This window comes from Cyprinus carpio, chromosome A11 (genome assembly GCF_018340385.1).
Source record: "Cyprinus carpio isolate SPL01 chromosome A11, ASM1834038v1, whole genome shotgun sequence".
NCBI lineage: Eukaryota > Metazoa > Chordata > Actinopteri > Cypriniformes > Cyprinidae > Cyprinus > Cyprinus carpio.
In genome coordinates, this window is record NC_056582.1 from 4,295,564 (window position 1) to 4,311,553 (window position 15,990).

Consider the following 15,990-nt stretch of genomic DNA (forward strand, 5'->3'; position numbering starts at 1 on the left):
ACTGGCATATCAGTTGCCTAGAGTTGTTAGCAGTGCGCCTTGCCTTGAACCATCTCAAAGGGTGCTTATGAGGGAAGCACGTGCTGGTCCGAATGGACAACACAGCGACTGTTGCATACATCAACCGACAAGGTGGTCTGCACTCTTGTCGCAACTCACCCGCCACCTCCTTCTTTGGATTCGGAAGGTTCTGAGATCACTTCATTCAAATCACATTCCCGGCCTGCTCAACCGTATGGCCGACGAGCTATGCTCTCGGGAGAGTGGCGACTCCACCCCCGGTCCAGCTGGTTTAGAGACGTTTCGGAGCCGCTCAGGTAGACCTGTTTGTCTCTCCAGAGACCTCTCACTGCCAGTTGTTCAGTTGTCCACGGGGCCTGCGCAGCTATGCAAGGTCAGGGAGGATGAGGAGCAGGTCTTGCTTGTGGCACCGTATTGGCTCACCCGGACCTGGTTCCCTGAACTAGTGTTCCTTGCGATGGCCCCTCCCAGTGGAAGGATCTACTGACTCAGAGACGGGGCACCCTGCGGCACCCGCGTCCAGACCTCTGGAAACTTCATGTCTGGTTCCTGGATGGGACACGGAGGTTCTTGGTGACCTACCCCAAGAGGTAGTGGGCACCATCACTTCGGCGAGAGCACCGTCTATGAGACACGCTTATGCCTTGAAGTGGAACCTGTTCGTCGAGTGGTGTTCTTCTCATCGAGAAGACCCCTGGAGATGCCCGATTGTGGTCATGCTTTCCTTTTTGCAACAAGGGCTGGAGTGAAGGCTGTCTCCATCCACCCTGAAAGTCTATGACCCTGTGGAAGGGAAGTCGGTTGGTAAGCATGACCTTGTCATCAGGTTCCTTAGGGGGGGCAGAAGGTTAAATCCTCCCCGGCCCTCCTCCATACCCTCTTGGGACCTGTCTCTAGTGCTTAAAACACTACAGCAGAGCCCATTTGAGCCTTTGCACTCAGTCGAGCTGAAGTTTCTTTTATTGAAAACTTTGCTCCTGCTTGCCCTGGCCTCCATCAAGAGGGTAGGGGAACTGCACGCATTTTCGGTTGACAATTCATGCCTAGAGTTTGGGCCGGCTGACTCCCAGGTAATCCTGAGGCGCTGGCCTGGCTATGTGCCCAAGGTTTCCACTACTCCCTTCAGGGATCAGGTGGTGAACCTGCAAGCCCTAACCCCGGAAGAGGCAGACCCAGGCCTAGCTTTGCTCTGTCCTGTCCGAGCCCTGAGATGCTACGTAGACCGGACACAAAACTTTAGGTCCTCAGACCAGCTCTTTGTCTGTTATGTAGGCCGGCAGAAGGGGATTGCCGTCTCATAGTGGACTCCATCCTCCTGGGTGCTGGCTCGTGGTGCCTCGCTGACAGATATGTGTAGAGCAGCGGGCTGGGTGACCCTCAACACATTCGCTAGATTCTATAACTTTTGTGTGGAGCTGGTATCCTCCTGTATTCTCACCCCGGTAGAGGCCCCGGTTAGTGTTGGCTTGCTAAAACTACTCCAGAGTGTCCATACTGTAGACCCTGTCGAGCTCCCCCATCCGCTCAGTAGCCAGGCGCTGTGGAAAGTCTGGCACCAGGCCTTTCTCCCGATGAATACTTGAGAACTGGTAGTAGGCTGGGTTCCATATGTGAGACCTAAGTGGATCCCATATGTGTAAAGTCCATAGTATAGCCTCAGAGCCTGTGTTTCCCCGGCCGACTTCTGCCATTTCCAAGAGGGTTTCAATCACCTCCAATTATCCATATGCACCTAAATGGATGTTCATATGAGTATTTGCTCCAGTGACCTCCTTCGGGAAGGATGAGGCTTCCGCAGTGTCCCTGTTCCAAGTGGAATGGGTACATTTTCCCAGTGTTATCCAATCTCACTGAGTGGGTAGTGCTGCGACAACGGTGAGCGGTTTTCTTGTTGCGAGTCCCAGACTACACCAAAAAGGGGTGTAGGTGGCAAACACAGGGCACTGGAAGGGGCAGCATCCATGGTGCTTTGGTAGAAGATCCCAATTCGTTGGTCACCGACGTGATGTCGAGAGTGACCGACTGAAAGGGAATGTCTCGGGTTACGTATGTAACCCCCATTCCCTGAAGATGGGAACGGAGACGCCACATCCCATTGCCACGGCTGCTTTACCACAGCTGAGTGGCCGGGTCACCAGCTCGGCTCCTCAGTGAAAACCTGGTATGCATTGCACCTGCTGCCTTTTTATGCTCACGCTGTGATCAGCTGCTGGTGGATGCAATAATTGCATGCCAATGTGCTTTGGCTTGTTTAGTTTACACTTGAAGTAGATTGGTCTCTCGAAGCGAGATCCCAATTCGTCAGTCACCGACATGCCCTTAAAAAGGGTTTTGTTATATTCTCAAATATTTATTAAACAGTTTGTGCAGCAAACTTACTTCGATGTGAAAATCTCCACTGTCTCTTGAATTCTGAAGCTAAGAAAGAATGTTTACTTTTTACTTTTAAATCATTTAAATCTAGTATTCTGAATTAATAGTAGATAAATACAATTAAATGGGCACTTTTTATTTATTTATTTATTTTTTTTTTTACTGAAACGTGTTTGGGATACTTTAATTGAGTAAGATTTTTACACAGCGCCCATATTTGAACTTAGTATAAGTATAATCCTTTAGAGTAATTCTCTTAATTAACAATTATATGATTACTTAACAGGCATAAGTTTTTAAGCTTTTTGTTTTGCTGGATTTCAGTGTAAGCCACACTGATTTGGTTTTATTCAGTAATGCTGATGTTTAAGAAAAAAATCAACATCATTTTCATAATATTACCAGTTACTACAACTATGTGATGTTTCCTGGAAAGATAATGTAATGCAGACATAATATTATAGCACTTGGGTTGACGCAAAAGCATAAGTCAAGCATAATCATGAGTTTTTTATTTCAAGAAAGAATAAGAGGATTTCTGTTGTTGAGTTCTACCAATGAAGCCAGTTGTTTGTGTCCATACAGTCATGGAGAAAGAAATATGATCCATTGTCAAAGCACATCAAGAAACTAATTTGATTTATTTTCAGTTCGTATTGTCATTGAGGAGATGACCTTTCATAAAGCCAGAGATGATGATGAGATGGCCAATCTCACCTGGAATGACTCTGCTGTGCAACATGAGAAAATTGCTGAGCTCAGGAACTATCAGGTATTGTGATTTTCCTTTCATTTAAAAATAAATAAAATAACATAAATAAATAAATAAAAGCCAACATCTTGTTAAAGTCTACTTTTATTTTCCGTGGTTTTAAGAGATCATTGACCATTACCATGGCTTATACTCATTTTCCTAATACCCTTCACAGGAATTTGCAGTTTAATCAACTGAAGTCATCTAATGTACTGCATATAACCTGCATGGCTAAAGTACAGTGCAGTAGTAAACCATCAATTGATGACACATGAGATCAGCAAACTTGTCAGGAACAGATTTGAAACAAAGTTCTTTCAAGGGACGTCAGTTCAATTACTGGCCATCATAGTGTGTAATGATCTATAACAAAATAGAGAGAGTTTGAGATAACGAAGCAAATATTTACTTCATACAATAATAATTTCTTGTAAGAAATATCATTCAGTTGTTCAAAAACATACATGCACACACAAACTGACCACCAATCGCAGCTTTTAGATGGCATGTTTTTTTTTTTTTTAGCTCAACTTCTCAAAAGCTCATCCTATGCATGTTTGTTGTAGAGGCGATTTATTTTTTATTATTTTTTTTTTTAGAGGCATCATCTCCCATTTCAGTTGTCCAGCTTCTCCACTCACATTATATTAACAAACCACGGGAGACAGAAACTGGGTCACAGGGGCAAAAACACACACAGACAAGTCCATATTCCTGACATCTACAGACCCAGTCCTACACAATAATTTTCTGGACGGGATGCTTTTGTGGCATGTCCGAGCATGCCACTGACGGAGAGCCAAGGCTCTGCACTCGGCGTTCAGGCTAGCATCATAGAAACCACAGAGCGCGTTGACCGGGTAGCTGGTGATGTGTCAGTGCTTTGTTTCCGTTGTGTGTTTTATGGATCCACCTTCGCCCCGAATTCCTCCTCCTCCTGCTGGAGCAGGAAGGCCGATCTATCGAGGACCATACTAGACAGACACATCACGAGACACATTACCAGCTACCCGGACGACACGCTATGCGCTTTCTATGATGCTAGCCTGAATGCCGAGTGCAGAGCCTTGTCGTCCGAAGATGGTCCTTGGGAGGAATTTTCCACCTGCTTGGAGTGGACTCTGGTGAAAAACGGGTCACCACTTACCATCTGCTCCCTGGAGGATCTCACCAGATTCACTCTGGACCCAGAGCACAGCCCACCATCTCCCCGATGTGGGGAGCACATGTCTGAGCCCGCCGCTGACAGAGAGCCATCGCCCGCCGCGACCGACGAGCCATCGCCGCATGGAGCGACAGAGCTGAGGATCGCTGACGAGCCAGACGCCGTGACGTCAACACCGCCTGCCATGAGGAAGAAAGCCACGAACGGTGTGAGCGTGGAGAGGAGCTCTACCCCCTGCTACCGGGCTGTGGGTGAGTGGACTATGGAACACCAAAAGTGCCAAAATGAGGAGGTGGATCTTATTGACTGGGAGTCTGAACTGGAAATTGAACTCCCCCTCTCCTCTCTCCATCGTCTCCGCTGGTTCCGTCCAGCCCTCCTTCGTCCTTGGTTTCCTTGTCCAGCCCTGAGGGGGCTTCCGATCCTCCAGTGCCCGCTCCTAGAATGTGTCCTCCAGTGCCCGCTCCTAGAATGTACCCACCAGTGCCGGTCGCCCGCGCCATCGGCTCCACCTAGGACCTCCGGATCCTCCCCGTCACCCTGGCCTTTCGGCTCTCTGTATCCGCCTCAGGCTCCTCCTCCACCTGCTCCACCGCCGTTGGTTGGCCCCCTGGAGTTGGTGACCACTCCTCCTCCATGGCTCCTCCCTCTGTCGGCTCCACCGTGGGCCGCTGTTATGGCTGTGGCCTGGGTCCTGCTGGGCTCCTCCTGCTCCAAGCATCTCCTCCCTGGCTCCTCCCTCCGTGGTCTCTGTCTGCTGGCCCCTTCCTGGGGGTCCGTCCTCCCACGGAACCTCTTCCCAAGTTCCCACCTACTCCTCCCTCTGTTGTTACTACGGTGCGAGGATACACCTTTTGGGAGGGGGCATTATGTCAGGACTATGGACTTGTCTGTGTGTGTTTTTGCCCCGTGACCCAGTTTCTGTCTCCCGTGGTTTGTTAATTTGATTCCAGGTGTGTCTAGTTTCTTCCCCATTTGTTCCATGTCCCTGTTAATTTTAGTCCTTCCATACACCTGTGTTTCCCCATTTATCTTGAGTTTAAAAGCCCTAGTTCATTCAGTTTGTGTTGTCAGAGATTATTCGTCTACCCTTGTGTGTCCTATGCTCCTCTCTACCCCTTTGGATTATTGAAATTAAAAGAAGAGTTTCATGCATTCCGTGTTTTCTAGCTCCACGCAACACACATTTTGTAACAGTAGATGCCAAACTCTCTTGTTTATGTAATTCTATTAATATCAGATTCAAAGCTGCAAGAAGTCAAAACACTTTGACGTTAACATGTTGCATGCAGCACATCACTCTAATTTGTTATTATGCATATCAAACAACAATATTGGGCAATTTTTTATTTTATTTTTAATTGCACTGATTTGATTTAAGTCTATTAACAATCAGTCATTCTCTCACATTGTCTGCCATCTTTGATTTCTTTTTTCACTGAGCTTGTTGCAGTGCATTTAGGAATTGCCTTCTCTGTAAAGGATATACACCATGCTGTCTTAAAATTGTGCTAAAACAAGGTCTCTTAGGAGGCAGCTTAGTGTTTGTATTGACACAAATACAAAATAATAACACATTCAAACAATGTTACATAACATACATGACAAATACTTAACTAAGATAACTACCTTTCAGAAAATTTCTAGGTTAATTTTTCTCTGTCAACGATTAATTTTTCACCTCTTAGTGTGTCATGATTTGCATATACATAAAGGCTGGCTTTTGGATTAAGCTAAAACAACCCTAAATTAATAGTTTGCCCAAAAATTTTACTCAAACCACTGGAGTTACTTAAACCAACTCAAGTTACTTATTCAGTATCAGTATCAAATATTTCAATATCAGAACCAGCAGCATGAATGTTCTTCAGATTTTCTGCTTTTATTTTATTTTTTGCATTTACATTCAGTATGACATCAAAGATCTGAAATGTTGTCTTAGGGCTTGCTTTCATAAAGCAACTCTGAATGTTTGTCTAGGGTTCCCTGTCACATATCACAGGATTACATTCACAAAGAAAAATGCCCCAACCAATTGGCTTAGATGCTTTGCTTCATATAACACTTTTCATAAAGTTGTGTTTTGTTATTTTCATTTTTGGAAAAGCATGTTGTGTTTTCACACTTACTAAAATGTTTGTTCCAAAGTTTTTTTTTTCTTGCTTTCCTTTGATTGGCTCAGCTGCCAAGCTACAGGTCATACGAGTCAAATTAATGGCCCTGTTCAGCCTCATTTGCTCAAAGAATACAGAAAAACTCTCCACTCCCTCCCTTCCTCTTTGCATTCAAAGCAATTCATTCATCTGTCAGTACCTACAACTACATGGGCTCTGATGCAGAACCAATTACCTTGGCCCTTAGAGTCAAAATTGATCGTGTTTTTTTTTTTTTAATTAAAAACAATGTGGGGAACTAAATAGGGGTTAAGAAAGGTCTGACAACCACCTTTTGTTTTGAGTCTGTAATTGGACATAAAATGTCAAAATATTATGGTCTCAGTTCAAGACTTGGGCTCCAATATTTTGTTTTTCCTCTCAAAGGTGAATAACCAAGTGCCCTCTAACAGTGTGATTATTTTCCTCAGAGAATAAACCATTTCCCAGGAATGGGTGAGATCTGTCGGAAAGACTGCTTGGCAAGGAACATGGCCAAGTGAGTTCGAAACATGATACCATATCAAATGCATGATTGATTACAGCTGCCCTCCAGCCAAGAGAAGTTGACTTGAACACTTTTTTTATTGTACTATCCTCTTTCTTTCCTTAGAATGATTAAAAGTCAGCCTCAGGAATATAGCTTCATCCCCAAAACCTGGATCTTCCCAGCCGAATGCACGCAGTTCCAGAACTATGTAAAGGAGCTGAAACGAAAACGCAAGCAGAAAACGTTCATTGTTAAGCCTGCAAATGGAGCCATGGGCCATGGGTAAGTTACAGCAGACTCTAAATTTTGCATCCTGTATGAGTGTGTTGTCCTGGAATATTTCTTAAAATGTAGATTATTGGAATTTTCCCTTGGGCAGCATACTGCTAAGAAGTGGCAAATATTTCCCAGTACAGTTTTGCTATTTGAAAAGTTTCTATTTCTGACAGATCTGAAGTCATTCATTTATAATTGAAAGTAGTACAGGAGTTGCATGGAGTTCCAACCTTCTGTGTATTTGGATCCGATTTGAGCTTTGGTAGCATTGAAATATTGTTACTTTTGCGGTTAGACTGCATGTGCCAACTAGTTGTGACATATGATGTTTTATTAACAACGTTCAGGAGGAGCACGATCAGATAATAATCAGTCTGGCCCAGCTGGAGTTCGTCAGCTAATCACCTTAACAAGCACAATACGGGTATATATACAGCCAACTTACTTCTCTTCCACAACAGTTTTCCAGCATCCCGTCTCCACCCCAACACTTCACTCTTAATCTAATTTCATCCTGTGGATGGGATGGGATGGGATGGGATGGGATGGGATGGGGGTTTGGGCTCTATCCTGAGCTCAGAGCCCTCCCTCTGGACAGCACGCCAAATATGCTACTAATTGCTCTGCCATATTATATGTAAGTGCGAACTTGTGAAATTCAAAACAAAACAATGACCATGAGGTGAGAATTAACAAAATGTTTTCCACTAAAACTTTATTATATAATCTGTTTTTGTAATATTTTTGTTTATGGGTAATTATGTCTGACTCTGAAATAATTGAATAAGCGGAGAATGAGATGCCTCTCGGGCATGCAAGTGCAGTTCATAGCTCATTGAATGGGGAAACATTAAATTCTCCAGATCTGGTCACCAAGCTTGCAATTAAACTTCATATTTGAAATCGCCAATGAAATCTGACAACAACTGTCTCCTTAATGTTGTTTCATTTCCTCAGATAGCATTATAAAGCTTATTTTCAGGATAGATGAGCCAGTGCGCATGTGCAATCCTAAGCGCGTGCGTCTCAGAATGCTGACTGTTTCTATAGCAATGAGCTTCTTACTGCAGATGCAGTAATGCCATGATGACCGATTGGCGATTGGCTCTGTTGTTGAGAAGGCGGGACTATTCCACCATATTCCGCTACTTTCTCCCATTCATAAGTAATAGGAGTGATCTGTCTTTGTATGTCTAGTATTTCTGGATAATGATCACTTCATGACCAATTTGAAAGTTCAGTACCACTGCTTTTAGGGGTGAACTGTGACTATCATCACAAATAGTTCTGGTTGTTGAATTAGAGTTGGGACGAATGGACACCCCTGGGCAGTGATTGGTTGATAGAAGAATCATTCCATGTCCCACTTACGTATGTAAATAATATTGTGCCACCGCAGTAACCCTCATAATAACCCAAACACCAACCCTTTACTTGAATGCCTAAACCTTATTCTTAAGCTGAAAGTGTACAGCAGCAGATGGGGCACTAGATTTATTTATGACTGTCTTTTATACGTTTGTAAATGAATATTTCTATGGTTATACGCTACAGCAAGCCGGTACTTATTAAAATGAGAAGTCATCAAAGGTTGAGTTATTGTGCCGCATTTAACAAGTGAAAGAAGATCGTCTGCTAGGCTGGAGATTAAATTTGAAAAAGCGTAGCGTGACGCAGGAAATTAAGTTATATCTTCCTACATAATTTATTTTTTTCAGGCCGAAAACTAAATGAATATTGTTTGTGTCTAAGCAGAGGCTTGTTAAAAACTGTGGAGGGCTAAAAGACGAGATCCCCACTGGTGCCAAATTAAACAGTCAGCCAAAAGTGGGTTTTGATTACCTGCCATCAGCCCTCATCAATCATGTCATGCAATTCAAACAACCCCATTATCCTCACAACATCACACAACTCAAGCTACTGGACGCTAAACACACACCTGAGCCAGAGTACGCCAAGCGCTAGAGACTGTGTGCCAATACAGTGGAGATAAGAAAGATTGGCTGGTGTGTTGCTTTTGGCTGAGTAGCAAATTCAAGTAGTCTGAACTCCCTTTGCAATAGCAGAAACAATTAATATTTAATTTATAATTATAAATAAGATTTTTATGTATTAAACAAAACACCTTTTTATCGATAAGCAGCGATAGATGTGGCATTTCTTAGTGAAAACAATGCATTTGAAGTGTAATAAATCCTGGAACCCCTTCAAGAGCCACTTATTATGCTAGTAGAAATGAGACTCAATCACGGTAAATCATTTTAATTGCTTTAATTGAACAAATGGAGCAACTCAGTGTGGGTCTTTTTGTGGCCCTTGTTCTTATTTGGCCATTTTCTGCAGCTTTGTTCTTGTACTAAACAAATAACCGTAAATTAGTTAAATGTATCACAAGTCACAAGAGAATTTTTCGTAACACCACAATTCTTGAGAAAGTTCAGCTGTTTTAATAGTGCTGAACCTCTGCATCTAATTGTAGCAAGAGCAAGCAGACAAACTTTTTTGCAATATTTATCCGCTGACAGCTTACAAATTAACTGTGATGATCAAGCCCTCCTTCAGCAGCTTGTGGTCTTTTGGAAAGTTGACGTCTCAGGTAAACGCTGAGGCCACGTGCAAACTGGACGAAGAGAAGCATGCAACCAATTAAGATAATGCAGACCAAAGGCTGTATATTTTACCGCCAAAGCTGGTTTTTCTAAGGCCCCTTTGTTTGTTAAACATCCAAACTTCACTTTTTTGTGTGTTTGGTACTGGTGAACGCATCATCATCTGTATACTAGAGCAGCCAAAAGCTGGAGATCTGTTCAAGCTCAAAACCACAGGAAATAAATGATGACAGGGCTTGTAACAGACCAAAACGTCTGGTCCTATTAACCTGGGCCTAGTCAGGGTCCAGGGACCAGCGATAGAGACAGCACCTTAATAAACTCACTCTCTCTGACACACTTCAGAGGTTTGGATTTTTAACTAACAATAAAATATGCAGCACATTTTTGGGGTGTGCGCTGAATCTTATCCGTTTTCTGCCAGGATATCTCTGATTCGGAATTGTGAAAAGCTCCCGGTGCAGGATCACTTCATTGTGCAGGAATACTTAGACAAGCCATTCCTCATGGAGGGCTACAAGTTTGACCTGAGATTTTACATTCTTGTTACTTCCTGTGATCCGCTACGTGTATTCCTCTACAACGACGGCCTGGTGCGAATGGGTACAGAGAAATACCATATGCCAAACGAGTCAAACCTGGTAAGTTGGTATATGATATCAATCATGTAAGTGACGTGAAACATTTCATTCTATGAGGTAAATCGACTTACAGTCAAAATAAACTCAGTTCCATTAATGGGCAGAATCCTCCACTCTATAAAACTGTCATGGAGACACTTTTCACAATCCAATCAGTTCCCGATGGATACAAGCAATTGCAAAAGCTGTTTTTTATATTGACTTTAACACTCTCACACATAATTGAGATAGTAGGCATTGACTTTGATGAATCTGAGTGTATTGCTGCAGTTGTTACATAGTAAATTGTTACACAATTTGCAAAGTATGCATAGAAGATATCATGTAAATTCAACCATATGCAAAACGATTCATATAAAAGCTAAATCACACTGTATTGAATTGTATGTAAAACAATTCTTGTATAAACTGTAAATCTTTGTAAAACCATTCATAGGTAAACTGTCATAGAGTAAATATTCGTAAAACCATTCTTTGTTATTCATAAATGGTTGCATTGTAAACCATCCGTAAAACCATTTTTAACGTAATCTGTTGTAAATCTTTCTTCTGTAAATTGTATTGTATTGTAAATCTTCATAAAACCATTCTTGTGTAAAATGTTGTATTACATATATTCATAAAATATTTTTATGCAGATGTTTTGTTATGTGACATCTGTTATGTAGACCATAAATGTGACAATTTATATAATAATGGATGGATCTTAATTTTTTTTTCCCCTCAGAACCAGCTGTACATGCACTTGACAAACTACTCGGTAAACAAACACAACGAGAACTTTGAGCGAGATGAAACGGTGGACAAAGGCAGCAAGCGCTCTATTGGTTGGTTCACAGAGTTCCTTCGAACCAACGATTACGACGTGGCCAAATTCTGGGGCGATGTATCAGTGAGTTGTTTTAATTTTTGTTGCTTCGTCTTAGGCTGCATGATACAATGGAAATGTGATGTAATACCTGTTTGATAACATGACGCAATGAAAGATTATGAAATTGGATGTTTTAGCTACTCGCACCATGAGCAATGTGTGCCAAGTTAATAGAAGTTCTACAAAAATTTTATAAATGTGTCTGCATGCTTGTCTTTATGCATATGATGTCATTGGTTCTAGTGCTGTCAAACAATTAATCGCGATTAATCACATCTAAAATAAAAGTTTTTGTTTACATAATCTTTGTATTGTGTATATTTATGTATATATAAATGCACACACATACAGCATATATTATGAAAAGATTTACATGCACTTACATGTCTATATTTATATTAATATAATTTATATCATGTATAAATTTAATATAAACATTTTTCTAAATATATTTGTGCATGTGTGTGTGTGTATATATAAATATACACATAATAAATATACACAGTACACACACACATTATGTAAACAAAATCTTTTATTTTGGATGCGATTAATCGCGATTAATCATTTGACAGCACTAATTGGATCACACCCATAGACACTGCACACCCAGTCTTTTCTCCACATTTCCATTTCAGATTAATACCTTTAATTCCATATCGCAATGCATATCACGACCCTGATGATAAGCTTTTCGAGATTTGCAGTATTTTCAGACTTCCATAGATTCCATTAATCAGCCTCCCTGACTCCAGTTTCTCAATTGTATCAAATTTTCCTTTCAAAAACGAATCTGTTTCCTGTCAGGGTGTTACCAGTGTGACAGCTCTGCCCTTATCTTTCCTGTGTTTCTGTTTGCCGTCTCTTCCTCCTTGCTGTCCACTTCTCTCTTTTGATCTAATTGTAATTCTTCCATCTTTTCAAATTTGGAGCTCATTTATTGACTCCTTTGCCAACATTCAGAAGTGGTACATTTTACCCAGTATGCACCTTCTCTATAATCCAGCGCCTCTTTATTGGCTCAAAGCTTTCCTTATTTATTGAAGTAATTTCTCAGATGTCAGAAGACTCTACTAATACCTTGTGTTAAATTCTCATTTATGTGTCAGAACAGATATGCATGAACATTTTCAGTGACACACACACACACACACGATTCTTTCTGTTCTCTGTGGAGGATGCATGCTGGGATCTAACCTGCTTCTCCGGAACTGCACGTTTGGGGTCCATGGGACGCTCAGCAAACGTCCCGCTGGTTATCTGCCCCTCATACTTCAACACAGCCTCTGTTTAATCATGCAGGGAGACCGCCGGCCTGCCAGACCTCTGATAAGAGAGTACAGCAGCTGATACAGGCCGTCTGTTCCTGTCTTCCTACGATCTGCCCCTGTCTCCCCATCGCGTGCTGTCAGTCTTTGACCTATCATGTCTCTTCAGGGAGCTGGGATGTTAATGAGTCCCTCATACGGGCGGTTTGCACATGCAATGAGATTTCACCAGCATATCCTTACTGAGAGTTAACACAGTGTCATGCACTTTTTTTGATTAGAGCAATTCAGTTCACTTTTGAATGTACTGATTGGAGTTGTTTAAATTTGTTGTGTCTTATATAACAAATGCATGTTTTGTGCTTGTGTTTGTAGGAGCTGGTGGTAAAGACCCTGATAGTGGCCGAGCCACATGTGCTTCATGCCTACCGAATGTGCCGCCCAGGCCAGCCACCAGGGAGCGCCAGCGTCTGCTTTGAGGTGCTGGGTTTTGACATAATCCTCGACCGCAAGCTCAAGCCCTGGCTGCTAGAGGTCAGTTTTCACCTTCTCTGCTCAATCAGTCAACTTCTTCATCCGCCCCACTTGTGCTGATACACAGTTCACATTTGAGTGTCCTCACTTGTAGGAAGCCATGATGGAGGATAGATCTTATGTTAATAGCTGTATATTGTGAAATCCAGTATTCATGATGTAGCATTTACATGCAGTAGGCAGGTTGTATATTCTATACATATACATTTTCTCATCATATTTTGGTCAACGATGCGTTTTAATTCATATTTTTGTTGACAAAATCAAAGTACTGTCTAATATTTTAGTCAGGGTGTTGCAATATTTAATTTTTGACAGGCATGAACATGAGGCTGTGAGGAATACAATAACTTCAATGGATTGTATTGTTGTTTAACAAAATACAGATTGTTCGGTTGAAGTAACAACCCCCCCCCCCCCAAAAAAAAAAAAATTGTTGACAAAACCTTCAAAAACCAGTTTTGAAAGTTTGAAAGAGTGGTGAAAATTATGTGATCTAGGACCTTTATGCACTCCTTGCCATTGTAGAGACTTAAAGTCTATCCCTCATGGCCTCATTTTCATCCCTGTCAAATTCAGTATGGCATCTAACCCAACTAAGGACTTTTGTGTTTTGTATAATATTAAAATGGTTACATTTCCAAATGACTTTATAGCAATAAAGAAAGTTAACAATGGATATGTCCTCTCAGATCTTGATTTTTTTTTTTTTTTTTTTGACAAAATCAAAAACTTAACACGCTACTGATGACTCTAACTGTGGTACTTACTGTCTTTTGCATAATATTAAAATTGTTTAATTGCTTAACGATTTTAATAGTGATAATGAAGGCAAAAATGGATAATTCACCTCAGATCTTGAAAATATCTTAAAAGCAACAAGAACTTTCAAACTGCTGACTGTAAAAAAACAAGTGTATTTATGACAAACACTGTATCTTTGTAACGTTGAGTATGTACTTTAATATGGTTGAATTTTTTTAGTAATTTGATATTTCCATTGATTCAGCTTCTCCGTTTGGTTACAAGCACGAGGCAGCAACACGCTTTCAGAGACGCTCTGCTGTTTGTCTGTGATTTGTGATTGATTTTTTTTCATATCTTATAGCTTTGTCGCGTCTGGTGTGGACAGACACATTGCTTGCCGCTGGAATCTTATCGCATTGCGTCTGATTAGGATGCGGTGTAACTGTATTGTAGGAACATCTGGTTTGTTATCACTTAATGTGTTAGCAGTAGTTTTATGTTAGCACGTTGCAAAGCTTATACTCTAATGAACTTAAAGGTACACACAAATTGGATAAAATACTAATTTTTAACAAGTATTTTTTTTTATCAGTGCTTTTCATTACTGAATGAATGATATCTACCATCTTGAATTAATTTTCCATGCATTGCAGTGCATTCAGGGATTTTCTAATTCATGAAGGATACATGCAGTGCTCCTTTAGAATTGGTATTTAAGACATCTTAGAAGTACAGTGTTCCTGCTTATCTTTTGGAACTGCCTTTAAATCAGCTGCAAGTCTATGAGGCCTTAAATGCTGTCTCGATAGACAGCTCAGGAGGTTTTGTGACAAAGATACAGTATGTAGTGGAATGATTGCTGGACATCCCTGATTTAATTTCATGGGAATGGGAATAGGATGCATCAGCCTTGGTCTTGCTAAAGATGTCTTGGGTTTTGCAGCCTTTTTCTAAACTTTTCACCATTTAAGGCAAAACATTCCATGCAATTAAGCTAAACGAGGGACTCCCACTGAAAGATGATCTAAAGAGGCAGTTGTTTGTGTGTTTGAAAACAGTTGGTTCCTCAGATTCTGGGGTTGGGCAATTTTTTTTTTTTTTTTTTGTTCTGTTTCTCATTTTCATTTCCTTTTGCTGTGGTGTTCTGTAATGTTGGATGACAGTCATCTAAACAACATTTTCCAGCCGTTCCCAGCATGCACATCTTTTAACTCAACAAACATAAAATGATTGTGCTAACTATGCCACTTCACCACACCATGTGTTTGTCATGGTTATTGCTTAATTGAAAACATTTAAAAAAATATATTGCAACTATAATTTTTGGTGAATTGTAAAGACAGTAAGACACCAAACATTCATAACTCATCCAGCATTTAAATGTGAATCAAAATTATGGATCAAGGTTGAATTTTGTTTAGATTTTACAAGAAGAATCAGTGTTGCTATCACAATGTTTCAGCATCAATGTCAAAAGTTTAAAAAAATAATTATGATTTTAATTTACAAAGTCTCTTATGTTTACCAGAGTTGGACGTATTTGATCAAAACGTTGTGATATATTATTAAAATTAAGTAACTGTTTTCTATTCGAATAAATTGTAAAATGTCATTTATTTCTTGTTGCAAAATTTTCTGCATCATTACTCCAGTCTTCAGTGTCACATGTTCCTTCAGAATCCATTCTGATATGCTGATTTTGTGCTCAATAAATACTTGTATTATTATTATAAATGTTGAAAACAGTTTTCTGCTGCTTAATGTTTTTGTGGAAACTGTGATACAATACCATTCATATACTTCTATTCAGCAAGGATGCATTACATTAAATTATCAAAAGTGACAGTAAAAACATTTATAATGTTACAAAAGATTTCTGTTTCAAATAAATGCTATTCATATGAACTTTCTATTCTTCAGAGAATCCTGAAAAAAGTATCAGGATTTATATATATTATACAGCAATGTTTTCAACATTGATAATAATAAGAACCATTATATTTAGTATTTAATAGAAACATTATATTTAATATAAAAACCCTAATATTTTGCAATATTACTGTTTTTACTGTATTTTTAATCAAATAA

General features: G+C 40.5%; 1 protein-coding gene across 3 annotated transcripts in view; it reads left to right on the forward strand.

Annotated features, from left to right (window-relative positions):
- The window catches only part of LOC109085112 (tubulin polyglutamylase TTLL7-like), an 81,771-nt gene that overhangs the window by 21,367 nt on the left and 44,414 nt on the right, over positions 1 to 15,990 (forward strand). For 2 of the 3 annotated variants that reach the window (XM_042765967.1, XM_042765968.1), the window contains exons 4-9: positions 3,045 to 3,166; positions 6,898 to 6,965; positions 7,080 to 7,238; positions 10,266 to 10,482; positions 11,210 to 11,374; positions 12,997 to 13,155. In XM_042765967.1, the coding sequence (XP_042621901.1) occupies positions 3,045 to 3,166; positions 6,898 to 6,965; positions 7,080 to 7,238; positions 10,266 to 10,482; positions 11,210 to 11,374; positions 12,997 to 13,155 (890 nt within the window). Of the gene's footprint in view, positions 1 to 3,044; positions 3,167 to 6,897; positions 6,966 to 7,079; positions 7,239 to 7,260; positions 7,870 to 10,265; positions 10,483 to 11,209; positions 11,375 to 12,996; positions 13,156 to 15,990 lie in introns of those variants that run through there. The other variant, XM_042765970.1, reaches the window with a different exon arrangement.